Source organism: Calypte anna, chromosome 3 (assembly GCF_003957555.1).
Source record: "Calypte anna isolate BGI_N300 chromosome 3, bCalAnn1_v1.p, whole genome shotgun sequence".
NCBI classification, from domain to species: Eukaryota; Metazoa; Chordata; class Aves; order Apodiformes; family Trochilidae; genus Calypte; species Calypte anna.
The window spans coordinates 37938011-37965238 of NC_044246.1; the positions used below are offsets into that span (position 1 = coordinate 37938011).

At 38.0% G+C, this 27228-nt stretch overlaps 1 protein-coding gene across 2 annotated transcripts in view; it reads left to right on the forward strand.

Moving 5' to 3' along the window:
* MAP4K3 (mitogen-activated protein kinase kinase kinase kinase 3) overlaps positions 1 to 27228 on the forward strand; it is an 83637-nt gene that overhangs the window by 32455 nt on the left and 23954 nt on the right. Inside the window, exons 13-22 of one of the 2 annotated variants that reach the window (XM_030447153.1) lie at positions 724 to 799; positions 1807 to 1865; positions 4520 to 4582; positions 14662 to 14720; positions 16009 to 16047; positions 16344 to 16397; positions 19941 to 19983; positions 21852 to 22014; positions 23006 to 23112; positions 24869 to 24910. In XM_030447153.1, coding sequence (XP_030303013.1) covers positions 724 to 799; positions 1807 to 1865; positions 4520 to 4582; positions 14662 to 14720; positions 16009 to 16047; positions 16344 to 16397; positions 19941 to 19983; positions 21852 to 22014; positions 23006 to 23112; positions 24869 to 24910 — 705 coding nt within the window. The remainder of the gene's footprint in view (positions 1 to 723; positions 800 to 1806; positions 1866 to 4519; positions 4583 to 14661; positions 14721 to 16008; positions 16048 to 16343; positions 16398 to 19940; positions 19984 to 21851; positions 22015 to 23005; positions 23113 to 24868; positions 24911 to 27228) is intronic. The other variant, XM_030447152.1, reaches the window with a different exon arrangement.

The window sequence follows — 27228 nt, forward strand, 5'->3', positions numbered from 1 at the left end:
AGCTTTTAAAGTACAGTGTTCGCTCTTTTGTCCCTTCTCTCATAAGTGAGGCTCTTCTGTTGTCTGGTGTATTACTTGCCAACTATCCCTTACTGAAGTGTAGTTTTGAGGGGAAAAAGCTCGTGCTCAGTGAAAATGAGTTCTTTAGGCTAACATCGTGGAGAATGAACTTTTTTCCCAAAGAGTAAAATTTCATCACAGAGGACATACTGAGAGTGCACTGTTAGGATTTATGTGGCTAATTCTGGGGCCTAGTTGTATACAGTACAGCAGTCAGCTGGTCTTGTATTCTTGTTAAGAAACCTGAAGGTCTATTTTCTGGAAGAATCTGGAGTAATGGATGTAGAAAAAGAGTGGATTTAGAAAGAAGAGAGAAAATCCAACGAGGCCAATGAAAAGAAATCCAACTCTTAATGTTCATGGCACTTCATACTGGAGAAAAATAAATTAAAGCCAGGGAAAAGATAGAAGCAGAATGTAAATATGAAAGTGAGTGTTTAGAAATTACAGCATCACTTTTGTGATACAGCACAAAAGTAGCAGGAGTAGTCCCTTCTCTTTAAGCCTAAAAACCTCAGGCTAGCTTTTCATCTCCCTTCTGTCCATCTGTGCTTCCTTCTTTCCTGACACTATGTTAATGAAAATTTTTAAAAGCTAGGTACACAATACTGGCTTTCAAGTGAATATGTTTTGGTCCTGAAGTATTCTGCATTTCTCTTCCAGCCTCTTGTAGTGCCACACAGGATTCATTCGACAAGTAGAAATGTGAGAGAAGAGAAGACACGCTCTGAAATAAACTGTAAGCATGTGTAATATGACAATATGAAAATTACAAAATATTCTTAAAATAGTTATTGATGCTTTCATATTTCAGGTGGTATTCTGGGTATCTGACATATATAGAATCGTTTTTAATGATACATAGGAAAATAATGCTTCACTTATGGATACAGGTTCTAGATGACTATGTGAAAGAATTATTAATGTAAAATATGTCAGCACTTTCTCAGCACTTCAGCAAGTATCACTTGTTTCATCTTGATGAACAGGACACAACCTGAGCTCTTCTGAGAGCTGATTGGCATAGCTTCATGTGTCAGTCCAGCAAGAATTTTGCAGCGATGTTAGATTTTGCTGCTTGACAGAGGAAGATTGTGGTCCCTTCACTCGATACCTTGTTGCAGTTTTTGCTTTTGAATTGAAACATTCATGTAGAAATTGGGAAAGGAGGATGTTGATCGCTGATTATTAAAAGCAGACTCCATCCCCTACATTGTAGTCATTCTTTTGCCTGAATGAATTTAGGGCAGTGCTTGGAGCTTTAGTTGTCTTTTCTTAGGTAAAACTGAGGGGAGGGGTGTTAAGAGTACCTGCCTAAAAGCTGTCCTAGTTGTGATTAGCTCTCTCCAAACACCGTTCAAGTCTTACTTAGTATTTTACTATTTAGTGCTAGTGAATCTCCCAGGAGAACAGACTGAAGAGTGATTTCACAGAATGGGTGTGGTTTTTTTCTGTAATCCATAGTCCAATTGCTCCTCTGTAGAGGATGCTTCAGTGCCCTATCTGCTGCATGATTTTCCTGGTACTTCTAATAAGCAGGTGGGGCAAATTATGCTTGTGCTGCCTTTGCGATAGAAAAGTACTTTCTGTGTCCATTAGTTCCTAGCAGGTGGTTTGGAGGCTTCTAGAGGTGCAGAAATACTGAACTCACTAAACTGGATTTTTTCTTTTTTGTTAGCTTTTGGTTAGTGGTTTTGTCTAACCACAGTCTGACTTAAATTATTGTTTTCCTTTTCACCTTTTTAGTTGGTCAAGTAAAATTTGATCCACCCTTGAGGAAAGAGACAGAACCACATCATGAGTTTGTGAGTAACAAGCAGCATGGGCTGTGCCTTGCACATTATTCCCTGCAAATATCTATGAAGGAAGATAAATCTAAAATATTTAGCATTACTTCCTTAGTACTATTAAACTTGGTAGGGTTTTTTCTGACATTTTTTAATATGTTGGTTCTAAGTTTTATTGAGCCATTACATTATACATATATATACATCTCAAGAACCCTTATTTGTGGGCTCAGCCAAGTGTAATGTAGGTGCTAAGCAACAGCCCTTTGTCTATAGGGTTTCCTCTATACCTTTATATCTCATTGCCAATTATATAATTCCTTTTTTTATAGAGTTTGTTTTTTACTTGTAGAATTACTGTAGAATGTTTCTTTCCTTTAGGCCTGTATTAACAATGATTGACAGTGGAAATAATCAAATCCAGAGCCTGATAAAAAGGCATGATAACATTTTATAAAATAGTTTTGTGAGGCTGTTACTTTCACACACAAAGCATCTTTCTGTGTCCCTGAATCACACCTGAGCCATGCTGAGTCTGGTAGCTGATGTGTTCCATAAAAAGTGCTTTGCCAGAGTTTTCTTCCCATGGACCCATCAGCAGAAGGGGTATGAGAACTTGGGCAGTGAGGAAAAAGACGTCTGTGCTATCTCACACAAATGATTGCAGTAGATTTCTCTTTTCCATGGAGACTCTTGCTTGCCACATCTGTGCACTTGGGCAGTTTCCTCACGCTCCTGGATAAAAAAAAAGATACTCCTTTGCTTCCTTCTGTGTTCTCTTTGTCACAGTAAGGCAGATGTTAAGGTTAAAAATTTGGCCTAGTACATACGTAGGAGGGACACAGACTTTGCTCCGAGTTGGTTTGGAAAGGGTGTGTACCTAGGAATGTACTTCCTCTTCTATAGTCTAGAAACCACATGTGAGTGGGATTTCTGACATGGTTTTCCTTGCATTACTGTGTAGTTGTGCTAAAGTCTTCTTCCTGGTGTCTTGTCAATTGGTAGTGTGTCAGCTGGCTCTGGGTCTATGAAGTTCCTCAGCAACTGGCTGGACAGACAGTCTTCAGATTCTGGTGCCTCTTTGAGATGGAGGAGGATAGGTTACAAAATCATACTTAGGACTTGGGCAGTTATTTCCGATATGTTATTTAAATCTTGACATAAATGTATAATTGTGTCATTTAGGAGCTATCTTATTATTAGGTATGGTAATGAAGTCAGTGTATACCATAAACTCATTGGTTAACTCAAAATGAGTTTTGAACTGATTCTAAGTTATCCTGGCTTTGCTTCTTGTTGCACTGTCTGGATTATAAAGAAAATACTATTGGTATCATTATTATAATGCTTTTGCTGCTTAAAAATTCTATGTATTTATATACACACAGATTAGCGGTTGCAAAAATGTGTTCACAGAGATGCTGAAGTTTTAAAAATGCTTTTTCCATTTCTTTCTTTTTTTGTCAGTCTCTTGGCTGTACAAAGCAGTTATTGGACAGCTTCCTGGGGCAGAGAAGTGTTTTAATTGCACCTGAGGAGCCTGAGCTGCTAATCCAGGGAGAGAGATCTTCCGCAGGGGTTAAAGCAAAACTTTTGAGAGCACTTATTTGGCAGATGTTGTCAAACAGATGGAATCAGACTTTTTCCTACCTTCTGTGTTAGCAATTGGGATCTTTCCACTTTGAAATCTCAGCAGCTCTTGCTGTTCCATGAAGGGGCTTGAATGATCCAGATTAATTCTGCCAATAAGGAAATCTCTTAGTATTGTAATTCCTGTCAGATTTTTCATAAATGAAACCTGTCCAAGTGCTTGACTCATGTCCCTGGCTGTAAGGAAGATCTGTAACTACTTGTTTGGATCTTCCTGAAGAGGAAAATTAACTGTTCCACTGTTCATGTCAGAGTAAAGCATGCAGACCTGATCCGTCCTTTCCGGATAAAACCAAGCTATGATTTTGAAAATTATGATGTTGGGTCAAGAGGCCAAATTTAAAAAATGTATTTTTTTTCTTAGATATAGAACTAGTGGACAATTTAAATTGGTATGTAAAATGTAAACGAGACCTATTCAAAACACAGATGCTGTAGTGAAGAGCCTTAGCATAAAGCAGGCTGGGGGAAGTTTAGCGAAATACACATTCTGGGCAAGACAGTCTTTTAAATGAAAGCAGGAGCAAGAGATGCCTGTGTCTTTCTCCAGCAGTAAGTGTGGAACCCTTTGCTTTAAAGTGGTTCTTCTGACCTTTGTCAGAGAATAATTCTTCTGCCTCTGTCTCATGAAAGCATGCTTAAACTTCATGCTTATTTGCTTACAGATATGAGTGCACAAGCAAAGTACTGGACTGATGCAGCATGATGAGTTAGTCGTGGTGCTGCACTGAGATGTTGAACTGGGGTATTCTTGCCTCTTACTGAGGCAGTTTGTTGCTCATAACTGCAGCTCAAGTGATGAACAATGATTTATTGTATTGGTGTGATTTCGTAGTGTTTGGTAACATTGACCTTATCCTTAGCTTTGTTTGAGCCCCATCCCCAGAACTGCCTTAACATGTTTCTAGTTTCAGCTAACATCTTTTGTTTTGTTTTAGCAAGAAAATATACCTTTATGTATACCTTGGCTTTCACTCACAATGCAAATAACTTGAATTTCTTGATCTCTGTCTAATAAACAGCCTGACAGTAGTGATTTTTTGGACAATTCAGAAGAAATGTACTACACTGCAAGATCTAACCTGGTATTTTTCATCTTATGCCTTTCTTTGTCAGTGTTAGTTGTGTCTGTTTTCCTTTTTCAAACCTCATATTTTGTCCTGTTGTACTGGTGTTTTCATCTATGTAAATATAAGGTTTAGTTCATATGTGTATTTCTGTAATGTAGGGAGCACTTCTTAGTATGTACAATATTGAAAGTATTTAACCTGTATTCATATTTAGTTGAATGACTTCTATAGAAGGGGGTCAGTGTTATGCACTAATTTCTTTATTTGCAATGCATAGCTTGGTAATATTTTTGAGGCTGATTAAAAATAGAAGAGACACTATCTACATATGTTGTCTGGGAATTCCTTGAAATAGCCACATCCAAAATAACCAATTTCTATAAATGTAAATCTTTGAATGGTCAAGACAGATTGAATGTTACAGAATTAATATACACTTAATACAAATAACAGAAATCGGAGTCGTAAGTTTTTTTCAGTGGTATTTGACATTTTTTATTGTCTACATTTTCCAAATTTACTTACACTGCTAAAAAATTTCTTTGTTAGCATTGCAGGGTAGAAGCTGTGCTTGAAAGAGAGTTTCCTTATTTCTCTAGTCTATACACTATGTAGTTAGAAAAGTAGTATGGACATCTCTTGGACATCTCCATATATAGTTGAAAAAAAATGAAAAAACATGAAAAAATATGAAGCAGTATTCTGCTGGTTTTCTTTGATTTGCGAGATGCTTACTGTAAGTGCACTGAGGTTTGGGAATATCATGCTTTGTGCTCTCATGAAATGTTTTTTGGTTTGGATTATATTGCTTGTTTTGGCATCCATTGTCATGGTATGACTTGAATCTGCCGGTACCATAATTACTGAGAGCTTAGACTATCTTCCCCTTCCTTGGAAGGAACTTCCTATATAGCTTGATTATAAACATGTTCCACAAATTGTTTTGAGATCAGTATCTTCTATTTGTGTGTATGCAGTGGGAACACCTCCATCCTGTGCATTTGCAAATGTGGTTTTGTTTTTTTTTTTTTGTTTGGATTGCTTTTGGTTCTGTCTTTTCAGTTTAATGCTTTTTAAAATCTGTCTTTTTACAGTTACTTTCAGATATGTTGTCACATATCTTACTAGCTTCATCTGTGGGATGAATGAGAACATCTCTCCTATCTGGACTGTCCTCTCTCATCCTTCTTTTTCCCTATGCTGTTCAGTACACTCTTCAAAAACTACTACCATTATAAAGCTGAAAAAGTACTATTGTTTTCACAGTCATGAGGGGGTTTTTTATGTCTATCAACAACACTTTTGGTGTTTTACTGCTTTCTTCACAACCTCTTGTGCTCATTGTGAATCAAAGAGAAGAATTCTGATTGGTGCTAGTGCTTCACCCATCTGTGAGATTTTTCCAGTAAGACTCTCTTGCTGAGCAATGTGTCTCTTAAATCCTAACAAAAAACAAAAATCAGAAATTGAGGCATATTTTGGGCAGCCAAGTGTGCACCTCTTAAAAATTTGACACCTATGATGTGGTTGCCCTTAAAAATAAGTACTTTTCTTTTCCTTCTCATGCTCCCTGTGCCTCTGTGAGCCTGAAACAGGTTACCTGGATGTGCTGGAAGAATGGAGGAATTCAGTATAGTTTTTGTTTGTAGGAAAAATTCAGTCTCTACCTTTTTCAAGATAATTATTTTTTACTTTTTCTGCAACTAGACAATAAGAACAAGCTTCTCAGGAACTTAGTTGGGTACCTTCCTGTAGCCTGAGATTTTCTTCTTGCATGTTTCAAGTTCATGTTCCTGTTCTGGTTATTGTGCCGTGTTTTGGCAGCTGTTTTCTGACAATCTCCTTTGCCTCAGGAGCAGCAGAGCTATGCTGGACTCAAAAAAGTGTATTCTTATGTGCATATTACACTTTACATAGGGTAGATTTCAAACAAACTCTTCTCCCATATTTTCCACAGTCTTTCTATGTACATTAAAAGCAGTTGTTTGAGTACAGAATTGTAAGTGGAAGAGCTGAGTATTGCATTTGCAGCGAGCCCAGGAAATAGTGTAAATCAAAGTAATTGTAATATGTACACTGTAATTGTAATATGTACACTGTTGTTCTAGAACATTGGTTTTAAGTGTCCTGCTGTTGATTCTTGGAGAAGCACCTGAAAATCCAATGGCTAACTAAATGTATGGCTGTTCATCTGCAGCCACCACAATGATAGTCTCAGGAATCTACATGAGTGGATATAGCAGGACTGAATTTTTATCAGTTGAAATGTTTTTGCTGTAAGTAAGCATATGATCAGAAGTAGACTCAAGTAGATGACATCCTGAGGAAAAACATGCAGCTTCTTTCAGGTTATTTTCCCCAGCAGATGAGTTACCCATTCAAGTTCCATGTGTGGCATTGCAAATGGCTATGTCAGTATGGTGGAGGGAGATGCACAGGCTGAAGAGAAGCCAGGAGCAAGGGATGTTAAACCCACCTTCTGCAGAACTGTTGCTGTATCTGTAACTGCATCCACCTCAGAGATGATGTTTTGTACTTAGGAATAGTGGGATCTGCCAAGGGGAATCTATGAGAATTTGTCTTATTGTCCGAAGCCCTGTTCTTGAGAAACAGAGCTCACTGTTGTTCTGATTCAGAAGAAAAGGTCATAAATCGTAGAACTGCTCAGACTGGAAAAGACCTTCAATTTCATTGAGTCCAGCCTAGTCATAACCCCTATTACCATATTCCTGATGATCAGCCACTAAACCATGTCCCCAAGCACCACATTCAGGCAATTTTTAAACACATTCATGGGTGGAGACTCAAGTACCTCCCTGGGGAGCCTGTTTCAGTGCTTAACAACCTTTTCTGTAAAGAAGTTTCTCCTGATATCCAACCTAAATCTCTCCTGATGCAACTTGAAGCCATTTTCTCTTGTCCTGTCATCTGTCACCAGTGAGAAGAGAACAACCCCACTCTCACTACAACCTTCTTTCAGATATTTGTAAGGAGTGATAAAGTCTCCCCTCAGACTGTTTTCCTAGACTAAACAGCCCCAATACCCTCAGTCTCTCCTCATAAGGGATTTTCCTACAGTTTTCCAAACTCTTCACCAGCGTTGTTGCCCTTTTTTGGACCTGCTCCCAACACCTCATTGTCCTTTTTGTGTTGAGGTGCCCAAAACTGAACACAGTACTTGAGGTGGGGCCTCACCAGTGCCGAGTACAAGGGCAGGATCACTTCCCGAGTCCTGCTGGTCACACAATTTCTGATACAAGACAGAATGCCATTGGCCTTCTTGGACACTTGGGCACATTGCTGGCTCGTATTCAGCTGACTGTCAATCAATATACCAAGGTCCTTTTTTTCCCAGCAGCTTTCCAGCCACTCATCTCCAAGCCTATAGTGTTGCCTGGGGTTGTGACCAAAATGCAGAAGCCAGCACTTGGCCTTATTGAATTTCATACAGTTGGTCTCAGCCCAACCATCCAGTCTGTCCAGGTCCCTCTGTAAAGCCCTTCTACCATCCAGCAGATCAACAACTTGGTGTCATCTGCTAACTTACTGAGGGTACATTCAATCCTCTCATCAAGATCATTAATAAAGATGTTAAAGAGGAGTGACCCCAGCACTGAGCCCTGGGAGACACCACTCGTGTCTGGCTGACAACTGGATTGACCATTGAGCGCAACTCTTTGGGCTTAGCCTTCCAGCCAATGTTTTATCCAGCAGAGTATATGCCCATCCAAGCCATGGGCAGCCAGCTTTTCCATGAGGATATTTTGGGAGACAGTGTCAAAGGCTTTTGTGAAGTCCAGGTAGAACACATCAACAGCATTTCCCTCATCCTCTAAGCAGGTCGCCTTGTCATAGAATGAGATGTAGTTTGTCAAGCAGGATCTGCCTTCTGTGAACCCATGTTGACTGGGCCTGGGTGTCTGGTTGACCTTTAACTGATCTATAATGGCTCTTGAGATTATCCGTTCCATGACCTTCTCTGGCACCAAGGTTGACCAAATAAAAGTATTTTCCTTCACATTATGCTGATCTGCAATAAAATATTGTGGAAATAAAGCTTTCTTCCCATAATGAGTTGAAACATAATTCCAGTTCTAGACTAAGATTCATACTTTAAGTTATAAATGCTGTCAGAGAATTCCCAAAAAAAAGTGAGGTGGGAATGAACACCTGGAGATCTCAAGCTTACTCCTGTTTAAAAAAGGGGCAGCTTCCAAGATAGATGCAGGTATAACGATGGGCTTGTTGAGTTGAAGTTTGAATCCTTTTCAGGATGGAGACAACTGAGCATCTCTAGACCCTGTCCCAGGTCTCCCATGGGGAGGAGTTGGTTCTTTATGGCCGAAGTTTGTATTGCTGACATTTGTGCCTGTTGCCTCTTGTTCTTCCACTGTGCATCTGAGCTTTGTCTTCTCTACAGTTTCCTGTGGAATAGCTGAAGGCAGCAATTACTTTCTCCAGGCTACAAAAGCTCTTTTCTTTCAGCCTTTCCTGTTGTGCCCTTTGCTTCATCATTTGAACAATCTTAAATGGCCTTCTACTGGCTTCCCTCCAATCTGTCAGTGTCTCTGTCCTGGGAAGCCCAGAACTGGACACCACATGCAGATGTGATCTTCCAAGTGCCAGATACAGGGGGTAACACCCTCTGGCTTCACTATGGTTGGCCACTTATACCACAAGTGTGTGCTTCTGATCACCGTCCCTTTTTTGTCTGCTGAGACTCCAAAACCCTTTTCTTCAGAGTTGACCTTCCTGCCCCCAGTCAGCTTGTCCTCAGCCTCTTGTTGTATGTGTGGTTGGATTGTCCTAGCTGCAGGACTTCTCAGTTGGTTATGTTAAACCCTATGGGGTTTTGGTGCCTACTCCTTCAGTTTGCTGAGGCTTCCCTGACGAGCAACTCGCTCTTTTTTTTGTTTTTGTTTTTTCATTGTTTTGGTGGGGTTTTTTATGTTAGAGAGTAGTTCACAATATTGTTTTCCAGCTGCCTCAGCACCACCTGGTTCTAGTCTGCATCATACTGATTTACAACACTATAGCAGAGTCTGTCTGTTTGTTTGTTTCTTTGCACTGAAAAATGGAATGTTACTGCATTAGACTTTTTAAATGTAGCTTGGAATATTCAATGCGGTGAAGAATTTTCATTTCTGCTGTTTTAGAAAGTGACGGAAAAGTTGAACTGAACTGGGATTTGATATCTCAGGTTCCAACCTACAGTTATGAACTTAGCGTTTATTTTAGACTTCTTTAACAAGAAGTCAGAGGATTGCAGTTAGCATGCAGTCTGCACTGATTTGCCAGATGAATTTATACGTTTGGTTCTATGTAAATAATTTAGTCATTGGGTTTTGTCTTGGCTTATACATATATTCTAATAGTTTGCAGTAGTTTTTAGTAACACCTGGTTTTAGGGATGCAGTGTTTCAACACAGCTATTCTGTGTTAGCTAACTAGTTGTGGCAGAAAAACTAAATTATTGGTAGGAAAAGACAGAATAAAAAGTCAACATAGATTATAGATAACTTTGCCCAGAAGCCTATACTTTGTTCAGCTTTAGGTAATGAAATGATATGTAGTTCTTACAGTCAGAAGAAAATTAGTGGAAATGGGGGGGGAAAGTATGTGCCTAAGGGTTTAGAATATTGTTTCTGCTTTCTTTTCCTTCCCTTTATCTTTTGCATATTTCTGCCTTGGCAAGAGTAGTTAAGTGAGATGTTAAATTTTATTGCTAGGGGGCATTTTTAAAATGGTGTGTGCAATTGCCTGTTGTGCTGAGGCCTTCCCATAGCAAGTTGGGGTAGTAATGTTCAATTATATAGGTATGAAATAGTTTTGCTGGTGCCAAGTGGACATTAACAGGCAAAACACAAAGAGAACTGAAGGTGAAGAGGGGAGCAGTGGTTGAGTAGCAGTAATGCACAGCAAAACCTCAGTCAATCACCAGGGGAGAATTATATTTAGCACGTTTAGAAATACATATAGTTTGGTATTTCTGATGATTTAAGCTATCTAAATAAAATTTAAAAAACACTATCTAATGAAATAAAGGTGTTTAAATATAGCATATGAATTAGATAATATTAAGCTTCTTTTAAAATTAACATCCTCTTTTATGAAGCAATGTGATAGGAACTGCTTAATCATTTTACTGATAGAGATGTGTATGTCCCTTCTGCCTGATATGTTAGTAGTCCAGAGGTGATCTGTATTCTTTGAAATTCAGAGTTGCATCCCCAGGATTGTGGATTTAAAGTCAATTTTGTCACATCAAATGATGCTATTCTCACTAGACTTCAGGAACAGCAAATGTAGGAAGTAACTGTGAATTGCTGGTTGACTGTATACATTCAGTTTTGGTTTTTGAAGCACTGAACACCTAAAAATAGATTTCCAGTACAGCTCAGCTATACAGAATGAATTAGGAGCATAAGACTGTTAGAGTTGCAGCAACAAATAATTTGTCGTTAAATTTTGCAGAAAATAAATAGCAGTTTTTGAAATCTAAGCTGCATAAGATATTGTAGACTTGATAATTCGTGGGGAATTTGTTTCATAGCATGGCCATACCAACAAATTTGTCTTTCCTCTGAGGAAAACTGTATGCTGTTTTTAATCATTGAGTACTTTGCACATGTGATTTATCTGAAGGTGTGATTTGCCTTTCTGCATGACTTCTTAATATAAGATTTCCTAGGCTGTTGAAATGAACTGGTATTTGTTCCTTTTCTTCCAAAGCCATCATTGCCAGCAGATAGCACTCTGTCTTCCACATTTGTGTTGGTTCAGGGGTGGGTTATTGCTAATCTGAGACTGAATGCAGAATAACATGGGGTTGCATCTTTGATTTAACATCAAGGCTGTTGACCTCATCTCGTTCCTGCTAGCTGTGGATCTCAAGATTCTCTTGGAAAATATGTCTAGTCACTGAGATATGTTCCATGTGAATGTTGTCTGATCTAAAAAGAATTCGACTAATCGGCAGTGTAGGTATGTCAAATGAAAATATTAATTTAGATTCATGAACCTGTTGGGTTACTTTAGGGATGCAGGAGAAAGAACAGATTTTATTAAGCCAACTGTTGCATCATTTAGTAATTAATGCTAATCTGTTCTTCCCAGTGGGAAGCTATAACTGCTAAGACTTCTGTTTTGTTGAAAAATACCTTTATGTTTGGCTTGAAAAATAATCTAGTTACACTGGTCATTCTGATAAAATATAACAGCTTGGTGGAGGCTTTGCAGGCTACATACAGTATATTTTGATATTTTTGTACAAATGTGTAGCTGGAAGTTTTATAAAATTATAACTTCTGGATATATTTGGAATAGACAGTACAAGGAAAAAATGTGTTGCACTTTTTGAAAGCTCTCTACCTCTCAGTATCTATCAAGAGCATGTGGAAGAGAATTTCCCTAGCAATGGATTACTTCACATTTGAAGTGAAAACCAGCAGTATTTAAAGGGCTTAGAAAAACAGTAGCAAGCTAATTAAGACAAAAAATATATATCGAACTAGAATCATATTTAAATAAACACTAACAGGCAGCACAATAGTAAACTGAATTAAAAAACTAGGTTTTGTGCTTTTAAAGCTTTTCAATGGAACTAATTCTGGCAGATGTCATTTTCCATAAAGAAAATTTCAGCAAGGCTTAAAAAGTCTGGTGACAGATGAAGGCTTAAGTATTATGGGGTTTAGCTTATTTTCTCTTAGCAAGTTTCCTGTCATTTCCTGTAAATGAATATAGCCATGGCAGTGTGGAAATTAAAAGGGGCAGATATATTTTGACTCTGCCCAGCATAAGGTCTTTGTTTCCCACTTCCGATTAATGTGATTTTGGAATATGTAGACAAAAGACTTTTCACTTCAAGGTGAAAATCTCAGATTTCATTATACTGATCTGGGGTTATTTTTCTCAACAGCCTCCCAGTCTTTGTTCTGGCATCCTCTTAATCTTAGGATACTCCTGGACTCACACAACCTGTTTAACCTCCTTGTTTGTGAGTCTGGTGACATGCTTTCAGTCTTTTTATTTTCTGCTCTAGAGGCTGAGCCCTAAAAAAAAAAAACATACTTACACGTGGAAAGTTTTGAGTTGGCATAAAAGGAATGTAAGTACTCAGTGTAAGAAAGTTAAAACTGTGTTTCTTTGTGGTGGATTGGAGTACTTCAGCTGGTGGTGAGGACCAGCAGAAAGGAGTTGCCTGTATAAGGTGACAGATGCTTGAAGTGATGAAAAGACTGAAATTGCTTAGGATAGCCTTTCCTGAGGGAAAGAGACTTGCTGAGCTTGTTTGGAGTAAGAAGCAGGAGGAGTCAGGATTGGGGCATAGAAGGAGGGTGAAGCTGTGAAGAAGGAAGGTAAGGATAGCAGAAGGGAACAAAGATACCCTTGAATAAGGCCTGACCCCTTCCACCTGCTACTTTGCAGAGCCTGGGACATGTTGCTGGGGAGAAGTGAGCCTTCCTCCCCTGCTGGCCAGGGACATGTGTGATCCCTTCTTTCCTGTCACCCAATTTTTGAGCTTACAGATGTCTGAAGGGGAAATTAGATTGCCTTTGTGAGTCAGATTCATAGAAGTGGATGGGGCTTGGGGTTTTCTTCATTTAATTACAGAAAAAGACATGTAATAAAGTAGGTATGAGGATTGAAAAATAACTCTCTTTATGGTTTACAAAATGCCAGCATCAGGATTGCCTTTGTGATTTTTATTCAACCCTCTGATCTGTTCATTCTTTCACATCAAATAATTATAGGTTACATACTGTTTTTTCCACAATATCTCACTTGTCTTGGGAATATAGAGAAACTCAAGCAATTAAATGCAACTCTCAGCTGTGGTAGAAACACCCACGTGGAAGCAACTTCTTAGCTTTATAGAGCAGAATTAAGGGTGTAGCTAACAACTTGAAATTCCTTGCTGAGTGGAAAAGAAAAAGTACATAGCTTTGTATTAAAGTGATTTTCCTTTGGTCTGGAACTGAAAACTGCAGTGGTTTCTGCTTCATCAGATTGGAACAGTGGCAAATCTAGTGTGGGACTCTTTCCTATAATTTTTACAAATGCCCTTTTGAAATACCAGCCCCATGAGTTGTGACCATATAATCCAAGCTTGTTGCTCTTATAGCTTGGATGCCTGGGCATCTTTCTGAAGGGTGGCATGCTTTTGATATGGGCTGCGGATGAAAGTTTCACATAAGATATTTGGGGGTCTTTAAAATGTTTCCTGGAAAGGAGCAGTTTAGTGCCATTTATCACTAGCATGGGTGATCAATAACCCACTCAGTATTGTGGGACCAAATTTATTCTCAGTTTTTTTCTGTTCTGATGCACCTGAGGAAAATAAATGTCCTGTAATTATAGCATTATCCTTCCGGCAGATGCAGATTTGATGGTGCTTCAGTATCGTCCCTATATTCCCATTAATGCATTAAATTGGAATTCTTTATGGCATCTATTGAATAATAATGTTGAAGGCCTATTGCCACATTTTTTTCTAAATAGCCCACACTTCATGATTGCTTGAGTGCTTGAATATGCTGTTAATAATGTATTTTTCTTTTTGGTATCAAAGATGATATTTTAAAGTGTACATGAGAACATAAATAGTTATCCTTACAATATGTATTTCTTCTTTAGTGTTCCCATGTGCTAAAGGCATTTCAGGCTCCCTGCCAGAACTGAAATTCTGAAATTAGTATGATAATGTGCCAGTGAGGACTGGCTTCTCTGTGTGGTCTGGTAGATCACAAAGTCCCTTTTTTCTTGCTTGCTTTATTTCTTGCTTTGTTTGCTTTTTTCCTTCTTCATTTATTTATTGATGTTTTCTTATTTATTTATGTTTCCTTTTTTGTAGCCAACTTTATTTGAGCAAAGGATCTGTTTGTCCAAGGAAAAGATGTAAGATTAGTATTTTGAAAGGAATCGAGAGAAAAGTGAGTGAGTCTGAGGGTAGTGTTAGGAGTCAGGAAGACCAGAGGAATTAACTCATTTGTTAGCTCAGTTGTGGCAGAGGGGATAACAGCAGCATGACACAAGGTAAGTGTTTGATGTTCACCTGTTCATCTTAAAGATTTGTCCTCTTATATTTGTAGGATCTACAGCTAGAATATGGTCATGGTCCTCAGTGTGGCTACTTCTTGGGTGCAAATAAGTGAGTAAGCAATGGCTTTTGTCTTTAATTCAAGATTGTTTTAATAACAAATGTGGGTTAAGCACAATAGCTGAAATGGACATATTTTAAGCTTGGGCATATAATATAGAAGACAAAAATCACAGTATTTTTAGAATAGTAGTAATTACAATTATATATGTCTCTATGATGCTATAAACTTCCTTTTAAGAGCTGTTATCTTGGTGTGCTTTAAAAAACAAAATCTTACCCATCTTAGCAAAGTCATTTAACTTCATGTTCAGGCATTTAATAATTTTGTTGTGTTAATCATATTAAATCTTTTCCATATCATAGAATCATAGAATGGTTTGGGTTGGAATGGACTTTAAAGATTGCCAAGATCCAACCCCCTTGCATGGGCAGGGACACCTCCCACTAGAACAGGTTGCACAAGGCCTCATCTAGCCTGGCCTTGAACACCAGCAGGGCAGGCATCAGCAACCTCCAATATCTTATTACCCTCATGAGGAAGAATTTATTTCTGAAATCTAACCTAAATCTACTCTCTTTCAGTTTAAAATCATTACTTCTTTTCCTATCACTGCCCTCTCTGGTGAAAAGCCCCTCCCCAGCTTTCCTATATAATTTATTCCTTTCCACCAAATTTCTTAATGTACATTTATGCATATCAGAATTAGGATGCCTAGATTTCCTTTCCTAAATTACATCATATTTAAAGAAATGCAGAAAATCTAAGTGTTGAACGTGATACTTTTATGGTATCTTTTTTTCTGGGGAGGATAGAAATATTGACATCATCTTAAATTCTGTTGTTTCTCATCCCTGGGTTTAGCCCGCTATTCCTCTCTGTCTGTGTTTTCAGACAAAGACACAAAAATGAAGCTCAGAATGCTAGAAAAATTAACTAGGGAAAAGGGAATTTATTCCAATAATAGTTTAAACCTCTTCTCAATGGGATTTTTTTTTTTTATGATGATGATAATTTTCTTGGATGGTGTGGATTTGTTTTAAATTGGATCAAGCTAAGATAGTCCTTGTTTTACAATACAAGGAACAAGCACTGCTGTACTTAATTACAATATGTTAATAGATGCAAATGGAAGTGTGTTGTGTGAAAAAATAATAAGCATAGCTGCATTTTTTTTTCTTTGTATGTGGTTGTTTGATGTGTGTTCTGAAAGCCTCCTGAAATGACATGCTTTATATTATTTAATGATAGAATTATAGGAACCTTTGCCCTGGCTTTTGGTAATTAAATTTGTGTGCCACAATTAAACTGTGTTCTTATTCTTATTTAATGTTGAAGGAGTCTCTTAAAATCAGTTGAAGAAGAACTGCATCAGCGGTAATTCTATTCTCTTTTTTATTTCCCCCTCTTACGTGTTTCAGTGTTGTTCGTACGCTGATTTCCTATGTCTTTCACTATTAGTTCTTGTTTATCCCTATACTTGCTGAGAGGATTTGAGGCATAGTTGTGTGGATTGCAGCTGTACTTTAAAGAATAATAGTAATGTTATAAAGCTTAAAGACAGTAAAATGCTGTAAAAGAGAGAGTAGCCCTTAAGCTCAGCCTTTTTTCATATCAGCCAAGGTAATTTTAATAAAGCCCACTCAGCCATAGTACCTTGTTCATTTTTTTAGGGGACATGTGGCACATTTAGAAGATGATGATGATGCAGATGATGATGCAAAACAGTAAGTCCTTTCTTCTTGTAAAAATAAATGTATGCATGTAGAAGTTTGTTCTTGAATAGATGAAAAATTAAAAATAGTTAAATCTTGTTTTGTCTCTATTAGTCCAAAAATATTTTTCTTTTATAGAATTTTTAAATAATTAAAATGTTGTTCCTTGACTGCATTGCCAGAAGTTTTCTTAATCTTCTGTTAAACTTGTGGTAAAAAAATCTTGTTCCTCGCTTGATACAGTTGTCCTTTTATCTTCTGTTATTGAACACAATCTTGTCAGAGTTACACTAAGCCATCTGACTCAATTTGTGGTGTCTTCGTTAGAACTAATGTCTGTATATTAAAATAGAGCTCATTAAATATATATATAATACATACAGAAATGTCTTCTCTAGATGGCTGAGTTTGTGTAGTCCACATTCTCAGCTAGCAGAATGTTTGTTAGGGGTGTTTCATTTTGGAATAGACCAGGGCTCTCTTACCAGAGAACAATGCTACATGAGTACAAAGGCAGTATCAGTAAGCATGTGTTCAATAATTGTTCTCACTCTAAAGTCACTGGTATAATTATTCTTGGACTTTTTTTGATTGATAGATGAGAGCTGAAATAGTTTAAAATCCACAGCCAGTGTGCAGAAATTACATTCCTAAATGAATCTGATGTGAGGATCAAAAGGAAGGCTGCCACTGAGACAGAATTTTTGTTTACTTTTCTGTTAATAGATAATTTTGAAAGCTGTTGCTTCATACCATAAACTTGTAAAACATGCCTTATCTGCTGTTGGCATCTGTCTCTTACAGAGAATCAAATATTTCTTTTTTTTTTTTTTGGTTATTTTACTGCTGTTCTTTTGTAACAAAAGCAGTGGTTAGTACAGAATGTGAGGGACAGGCACCTTCAAGAAGGGTAAAGCTACTGATAATGTCTCATGTCATACAGGTGATGTACATTAAACGTTTGTTGTTTAATAATTAACTGCTAAAAATACAAGTATGTTTTTGCTGTTTGGCACCAGTGATACTAGAGAAGAAACACTTTTTTAGTCAGTTTTTAGCAGGCTAATTCCTTACGAAATTCTTCAAATTTCGTTATTATGCAGTTGCCAAAAGGCATGATTAATTATGCAGTTCATCAATAATATGAAGCTCCTGTGTCTTGTCTCATTCATTTATTTGCTCCCCTACATTTGGACCAAGCTGAAAACCTACTTTGTTCATAGCTGGGTAGACCTTGGTAATGATAACTCAGGTTTCCTGCACTGTACGATGTAAAGGTCACCTATAGCTCCATACTGCCAGCTTCACTTTGATGGTCTTCAGCTTGTTTCCTCATAGGTACTAATCTCTGGGATGTTTTTTGTGTACAGTTCTGTGTCTGTCCATTTTTGCTTAATGATTCTCTTTTCCCTCCTACTTGCTCTGTTTGCAGTTGGTATCATCAACTTCAGTCGTGTTTCAGTGCTTATAACCTCTTGATCCCTGCTGTTCTGAAGTGTTTGCACTGATACATTGTGCAGTGTTTTGAGAGCCTTGTTTCTTGCACAAGCTCCATCAGAACTTTCAAACAGCATTGTCTTTAGTTGCTCCTGTTGGCTGTTGTGTTTCTGTGGATTTTTGTTTTCAGGTCAGGCAAGAAACAACTTGATAGCTTCGGGAGAGGTTCCAGTTAATCTGAGCCTAAGGATATTAACCAGTGGTCTACCCAGAAGTCTTTTTTGGTTCTTCCCCATATTTCATCCTTAGTACTCTTGCCCTACAGAAAGGACCAGAGAATTTAATTTCCTGTAAGCACAGGGCTTAGCCTTGAATGCCTCAACCATGGATCAGACAGATTCTGCATATGTGCCTTTCCTGTTGGTGTCTGAGCCCAAAGCTCTGTTGCAATATATTGATTCATAAGTTCAGTCTCTGATTATCGTTCTCTGGAGCCAACTGAAGATTCATGGCTTTTGTTTGGTTTATGTTCTGGGAGGTGGAGATGTAATTGAAGAGTACATGTGACATTGGTCACTTCTGCCCATAGATCCACAACTAAACCAGTGAAGCAGCTGTACATCTTCCAGTCCAAACTGATGCCACTGCATAACTGAAGCTGGGTGATACGTAGCAGCAGAGAGCCACACTCTTCAGGGAACAATATAAAATTATCTCCATTTAATAATTTTCATTGTTTTGATATTTCATTTCCTCCCATATACATCAAAGCTGATGATGTTTGAACTTCCTGGTTATCAAGGCTGGGAAAGCAGAAATTATTGGGGCACTGCCCTTTGTGATCACTGATGACAAACTGCTCATAAACCTTGCTGTTGTCCTTTGTACAGACACCTGCCACATTTATACCAAATCATTGGCTTTTTTTTTTTCTTTTTTTTAATTTATTTGTCTGCCCAGTAATACTGATGGCTGTCTGACATGCAGGGAAGAATATGAAAAAAAAACAAATGGAGCTGGGACACACATGACTGAGACTTAAGCTTGGTCTCATGTATGAAGAGAATTTCTACCACCGTAGCAGCTGAAATGCATGGCACAGGGTAACCCTTTCTCAGAAGTCCCCTTCTAGCTTCTCTGAAATGAAAATAACTGATTAGATACCAAGGCAGAAACTCCTGGGAAGAATGAAGCAATGCAGACAAGTTGTTGATGTGTAAACCAGAAAACAAGATAACTTACTGCTTGGGTATTTTCCCAAAACTTTGGAAGAGAGTATTTGAATAAGGAAAATACTGTTCAAGAATGTATTTTTAATTTATTTAATGGAAATAATTTCCTTTTCAAAAATATTAGGAAACCAGATAGCATAAATTATTAAAAACATTTTTAAAATTAGGAATTTAGCATTTTTGAAAAAAATACAGCATCCTCTTTGAAACACAGAACAAGCAGAGGAAGGGGGCTCCTCATGCTTCAGCTTTCTTGTTTCCTGCTGATATTTTACACTGTTAAACCAAACTGTTGGATTGTTCTTGTATTAAAAAGTTGCTTTTCCCAAGATTTCTGTAAAAAAAAAACAACAAATAACCCCAACCTAATAGAAGAAGAAAAACCCCAAAACAATCCAGACAAGAGGCTTAGCTGTCCATTGCAAATGTGTTTTGCTAGATTTTTTGTATTCTTTGGTATTTCAAGGAATAGTATTCATGATTTTTCTTGAACTCTCTTTTGCCCTATATACCTACAAATTTCCTTTTAAAAAACCTGACACCCTAAATCTCTCTCCTCTCAACACAGTAAATATTATGCCTGCTCTGCATTTCCCTTTTTTCTGCAATATGTGTATCTCCAAAAGACCCATTTGCGTTACTTTGTGCTCCCTAGCGAGGATCTGTGATACTTAAGTTTTCTGATGGTATCTGTGGTGTGCACAGCAATAACAAAATGTTTGGAAGTACTCATGATGCAGTTAGTTGGATACAATTGTGCTTTTGACAAGTTCATGATATTTACTTGTATGGCATTTATAAAATCCTGTGTCCTCTTGAACACTGCAATATGAGGTTCAAAGATCTACACTGCATTAATGATCTGGTTTGTTTCTTTTCTTTATAGTGCTACTATGAAACCTAAAGTGCCACCTCCGTTACCACCAAAGGTAAGGGAGGGGGATACTGTTGCCTAGAATAAAAGGTCAATGAAATAGATGAAAAAATGCAAAGGTGCCTAAGTGACTATTCTGATAGTTCTCTCACTTGAGCCGTGACTTGAAGGCTTGAATCAATTTTTAAGTCAAGGGTCTGTCCGAGGAGTTAACCTGTGTGTTTGTAGCACTTACTTGCAAATCTGCTTCAGGACTTGCACCATGGAGTATTTGGTGGTGTGAACGTGCTGTTTCTGACTAATTGCAGTTCTGATTGTAGAAGAGAATCATATAATCATTTCAATTAGAAAAAACTTTTAAAGTCATCAAGTCCAACCATTAACCTAGCACTGCCAAGTTCACCACTAAACCATATTCCTAAACCCCACTTTTTCATGTTTTAAATACCTCCAGGAGTGGTGACTCAGACTTCTTTATAGTGATAACTGAATGCAGTATTTGAGGTGTGACCTCACCAGTGCTGAGTACACAGGGGCATGGTCACTTCCCTAGCCCTTGTGGCCACACTATTTCCAATACAGGCCAGAATGCTGGTGGCATTCTTGGCACACTCAACTCAGCCAGGTATCAACCATCATTCTCAGGTCCTCTTCCTCTGGGCAGCTTTCCAGCCACTCTTCCCCAAGTCTGTAGCATTTCATGGGGTTCTTATGATCCAATTGCAGGACCTCACATTTGGGCATGTTAAACCTCATACAACTGGCCTTGGTCCATCAGTCCAGCCTCTCCAGATCCCTCTGAGGGGCCTTCATACCCTCAGGCTCATCAACACTCCCAACTAGCTGCTGCCTGTGAACCTACTGAGCTTGCACTTGATTTCTTTGTCCAGATCATTGATAAAGAAATTAAACAGAATTGGTGCAGATACTGAGCCCTGGCCTAAATGCTTGTGATCAGTTACCAGCTGGGTTTAACTCCATTCCCCATGACTCTTTGGGTCCAGGCATTCAGCCAGCATTTTGCCCACATCGAATCCATGAGCAGCCAGTTTCTCCCAAGAGAATGCTGTGGGAATTACAGGCTTTACTGAAGTCTAGATAGACAACATCCACAGCCTTTCTTTCCCCTGATCCACTTGAGCTGGTCACATTGTCATAGAAGGAGATCGGGGTACTTAAGAAGGAATAAATTGCGCAGTTAAATTTAGTGCCCCAAGTAACTTTTAATGAAGAGCTGCCAAATACATCCTCTGTTTGCTAACTTTTGGTGTCTGAATGGTGATCTTCAGAGGCATGCTTGCATCAGATTGTTTTGCATGCTGCCATTTGAAGAGTAAGTTAATCTTTTCACAGTGAAATTATCTAAATATAAGCAAAAATGAAAAGACAAAAACTTGTATTTTTCTTGTCTGTGAGTTCTCCAGGCAAAACTGCAAGTTTGATGACTTACACTCTAGCATTAAATATCTTTGCCTAACTGAGAAGGGTTTTGTACCCAGCATTAGTGCAACAAGTGTCTAAACAATGTTGCCTTTTCTGGGTACATCCATTACTTGGGATTCTTCACACAAAGTTCTGGTTGTATCATTGAATGTTCCATAGTTTCTACTTCAGTGTCTGGTTAGGTTATCTGGAGTCAAAACCAGTGACATTTCCACATGCCCAGTGATTGTTTAATGCATGACTTGAAGACAGTGATCTTGAATTAGTCATTTAACAATAACAAGATTTTTCTTATTGCTATGCATTTCCTTCTAGTTTGTTTTTTGAAAGAAATTTGCATGGCAGAACATGTTGCTTTATCAATTTACTGGTGAAAATTCCAGGATCGAAGTACTGCACATGTGATTTTTTTTTTTTTCTCTAACATGGATGCTTTGAATCTTTTTGTCATTATTTTTCTTCTTACTACATCTTTTTCAGCCTAAATCCATCTTTATCCCCCAAGAAACTAACTCTTCTGAAAATGATAATCAAAGGACAATCAAGAGATGCCCAACATCAGAGAGTCCAGCAAAATCTGTATCTCAGGTTCCACCCAGACCACCACCTCCTCGGTTACCTCCACAGAAATATAATGCTTTAGGTAATAAGAGTGACACAAAAAAATGCAAATATTTCTTAAATAATCTAATGTGATTTTATTTCTAATTCCTCACCTATACACACATTAAAGCATACTGTAATTTTTCTGTAGTATGCAAGTAACAAACTGCATGAAAGCCAAAATACACAAAGAAAGCATGTTTAAACTCTTAAGATGGTCACATGTACCTTCCAGTAAAGTCACTGACCCAGTTCCTGCTGATGCCATTGGTGGTACAATTGCTTTTCTAAACTGCAGGCTTATAATGTATATCAGGATTGTCATAGAGAATAAAAAAGTTTTCCTGAATATAGGTTTCATTGTCTGGCCCTTTGTATCAGCTGCTGTCATTTGAACTGTCAAAGATAGAGTGTCTTAAGTTTGATTTTATATGCAGTGAATTGGATTGGGTAGTATTGCAGGTAACTGTGTATGTTTACTGTTTTCTCAGGCTGTTCCTTTTATGTTTTTCTGTTAAAAGTCTGATGTTTTGAGAGTTGTGTGGGACTGGCTTGTTTTAAGCAAGCTAGATGACCCTTAATTGATACCTTGCTAGCTCTTCATTGCTACATACTTAGTACTGCAGTTCATGTGTTACATATTTGACTTTAACGCTTAAGCATCCACTGCTAAGAAATGCCTCCAGGCTATTTATATAGAATTGGTAATTGAAGCATCAGCTGTAGCCAGGTTTTTGTTTGGTTATGTTAAATATTTTTTTCTGCATAACTATGACAGCATCCCTTTCAATACCAACAACAGATTTCTTATGTTACTTACCAAAAACCATGGGCTGAGATTGAGTCTGGGCCTATAGATGGTTATATATGCACATGTGGGAACATGTACGCTTTAGAAATAAATAAGCGTATTGGAACGTGTCCTGGCCTAAGTTAGACCCTAAATTTAGACCCTTCAAAATTGGTTTTAGGCTAAACTACTCTTTGAGCTGAAGGTAGAAGAGCACATCTTAAAATATGAACCTTTCTAGGTAACGGGGTGACTTCTGTACAATTGAATGGTGAAAGAGAAGGATCACCACCTCAGAATGAAGACAGAGACATTAATTTTTCAAGGAAAGAAAAGAAGGAAATTCTGGTAGGTATTTCATCTTCTATGTGTTACTTTAAAATTATCTTAACTCTCTTGTATGTGTGATGAAAAGGAGCAGGAATGCTCTTGTATAGAAATGGTGATGGATGTCGTCTTTATTTTCAATCAAAGCAGTTTTTAAAGTCAAGTTGTGGTACAGTGTTAAGCTGATGTCTGAGTCGGTATTTAATTTTCGTTAGAAACTAGGGGTCATGGATGTACAATATTTACTTGCTTGTATTCACATATTCGAAAGATATATAATGAGAGCATTCTTCTGCAGAATATAGTGTTGTACCGAGTGATGCCTATTAAAGCAAATTAAGGAGTATGCTGCCACCTGATGGCTTACTGGAGGATTTGACTGGGCCTGGTAAAGGAGCTTAATGTTAGGGCTGGTGCCAAATGAGCCTCTCTCCTATTGTAGATATAGGCATACAGGCTTTTTGATGTTCAGGGGAAAAAAGATGCAGACATACAGATTGAGGATCCAGATCTGCAGGCTGTTTGACTGCTGGTCTCTGTAGCTCTGGATTTCATGGTTTAGCAGCTTAGGTTTAGTGGCAGACTTGAGCTACAAATACTCATGTGAAATTGCACCTATGGAGAGAGAGCAGTTTCACAGCATGTGTAATCTGATCCAGCTGTTAGCTGAAGAAGGGGAATGTTCCTGCATCTCTTTCTCATCTTCCAAGCAAGGTTTTTGGTCAAAGCAGCATACCGCTTCCAGAGTGGTCACTCTGTTATTGTGATGCAACAGTAAAAGTGGGAATGTGATTTAGGGAAGAGTGGAATATTAAGTGTAATGTGGTACTGCACTCTGGGGGCTTGTTCTAAGGATGAGGTTGGAAGTGTTGTTCTTCTGTGAGAAGTGAAGATGAAATAGACCAGAAAGATTGTGTGTATTCTTGTTCTGTTTTGTGGAAGTGCCAATAATACTGGCAGTACTCTGGAAAGTATCATTTCCTGAACTGCTTTTGAAGTTGGGTTTGAAGTTCCTGTGTTACCTGTAAAATATATTTCTTCTTTTACATTCTTACATTTACCAGGAGAAGATGGTACTTGTATGGGAAAGTGAGCCTAGTACTGATTGATAGTTTACTGTAGCTTGTAATATTGAACTACTGCTGCAATATTGCTTAAAATTTGTATGGCTGGATATAACATTCTTTCAGGCATAGTAAGGTGAAAATGCTTGGCATTCTTGGCCACTTGGGCCAATAGGCTATGCAGACATTCAGTGAGGCAGTATTAGAGAATCATAGTAGAGGTTTGAATGAAAGAAAATTACATTGGTAGTCTGTGGTGCGTGGTCAGTAAAGACACATTGCTATCAAACTCATACAGAATTATGGAGGTGTTTCTTGGAAGGAAGGTCTCTGACCTAATGTCATGCTTAAAAATGGGACTGTAGTCAAAGGTCAGTCATGGCTTTCAGATCTAGTACATGAGGGACTGGATACAGTGTAGTGTCCCAGTAGGTACCTAGTGCCTTCCATTTAGTGTAGTTTAGAAATACAACTTTATTTATTGTCTTCAAAAATCTGTAGGGAGAGATTTATATCTAATACATATAAGTATTGGTTCTTTCTTCTATCCAAATATAATTATGTTCAATTATTTATCAAGTGTTTTTAACAGCATTCTAAAAAGATCTTTTTAGACTTGTGGGTTTTTTATGCTGTGGTAGATGGAGAGAATAAGCGTGTTCATGTATATGTGCTCATGAGTGTAAACATACTTTATAAATTTTATTTTCTAGAAACCAATTAGTAATGGCCTTCCTCCCACACCTAAAGTACATGTGAGTATTTACTGAATCATACAAATGCATATTGGAAGCAGGACAAGTTTTCTTACTATGTATGTTTTTTAAATGTTTGTAATATTTTTGTAGAATAATAATAAAAGCCAGTATCTCTTAGAAATGTTAAGCCACAGCTACAGTATTTCAGCAATCACCCTTGATTTTGTGCTCTTTAAGTAAATACTGGAAGGTTTTTTGTTTACTTGCTTCATTTAGAAGTGAATGAGAGTTCTGTGATTTAGTGTCACAGAAATACTGTCAGCATACTGAGAGGCTGATGCCTCTCATGAATTGCAAATAGCCCAAAGTTTATACTACACATCTCTAAATTTCAAAACCTTGAAGGCAGGATTCATTGGTGCCTTAGGGCTGGAAATAGTGGCATCTATATACTCTTTCATAACATAAAACAAACTAGAATTTAATTTTAATATCTGTACGGACTCGTTACTGTGCTCTGATTAAGACTCCATCTTTCCTTCCTCACCATTTGTTTCTGCCCTTAACTACTCCTTCTTGTGTGCCATAGCACGCATTTGTGTGGGACAGGTTAAGGTGGTTGTTTCTGTTGCTTCTGTTCCTTAGAACTGTATCTCTTGCATAAGTGCACAGGATTGTTCCCAAGCTCTGAATTCTTGAAATGTTTAATGTCATTTATTGGGGTCAGTCCTGTTCTAACAAACTAAATTATTAAACTTAGTGCAGGGCCTAGAAGTGCATATCTTAAATTAGCAGATGACAGAAATTTGGAAGCACTCCTAGCATTGAAAAGAACCAAATCATCATGAGAGAAGGGCAAATAAGATATTCAGTGACTAGAATGAGAAAAAGGGTAGAAAACAGAATAGTTCAAAATGAAGTCATACATTTTGAACTTTTGCCACAAACTTCCGGGATAGGACATCAGAGAATGACTGCGAGTTCCTAATATAATGAAAATGCAAAAAGAAACTGACTAAAACGGGCAAACTTCTGAAGCTGATCAAATGAGTATTGGACTGTGCTCTGCATATTCTTGCATCTTTGTAGTGTGCTATTTCTCTGTTTCTGCTAGTCCCCAGGTTAGAAACTCTCCTTTCCAGATTCCTTCATCACACCCTACCTTTTACACATAACAAACTTTTTAACCTCCCTGTTAAATGTTGAAGACTAATTTGGCACTTACATGTTCTTTGCTTGCTGTCTCTATCCGTTGCCACATAACAAAAAATCTGTGTATGAAAGGGTTCATTGTCCCAGGTCAATGAGATTACTGTACTTTTTACTTTTCTCTATTGTGAGGCATGTTTTGCATGCCAGCGTGACCTAGGAGTCTTATTTAACAAATACTACTGCAAGTAAAATTCTGGCAATATTTCTGTCTTCTAAGTCCTTTTTCTGTGATACATTATTGTTCTGATTCTTGTTTGTTTGGATTTTTTTGATTTGGGGTTCTTAAGTATGTTGCTTTGTGGTAAGAAGTGTTTCATGTTCTTGCTGTCCTCTGCAATAGCTAGGTGTTGTGGGGCTCAGATTGAAATGGTATCTATACATGGCTGCCTGTGACTCTAGAAATTTGGTTCAACTTTGTTAATAACCTAGTCTGATAGTGAGTTTTCCCTGCTGTTCTAGGTGGATTGCAGCATCTGTTAGATCCTACCAATCAGGGAATGCCTTGCCTGCTGAAATTCCCCTGAGACTTAGAATCATAGAATTATAGAACCATTAAGGTTGGAAAAGACCTAAGATCATCAAGTCTGGCTTCTTTGCCTCCATGGCAGCAGTCAGATCAAGCAGCCTTTTATCTCATGTTTGTGGATTTTTTTTTTTTCCATTAGCAACTCAGTTTAATAATAGATCTGATTCTCAGCTATATCCTTGAGATTTGCTTGGTATTTAGAGATGATAGCATCATGCTCCATTTACTGTTCTGAGGCAGTTGCAGCAATATCTTAGCTCGTCAGGCTTCATGGAGATAAGGACTGAAAATGGCCAGGGGAAAATTATCTCTCTTCAGATTTCCATTTCCTTCTTCTTTCTTATCCATGATACCAGCTTGCAGAGCTCACCTGGGTCATAGCAGTGAGCACAGCTTCCCTCCACTGTGCAGCATCTCTCTTCAGTGCTTGGAAAGGAGAAACAGTTCAAGGAGAACTGTTAGCTGGCTTACAGTAGCAGCAGAAGCTCTTACAGTATTCTAGGAGATCAGTGCTTCAAGTGTCATCTTCTGTGTTTAGGGCTGAGTGTGTTTCAGTGCCTTGTGCTCTTGGGAAGAGCATAAAGCTTCCATAAAACCACCAAAAAAACCACCCTTTTTTGTTTTTCTTTTTATCATT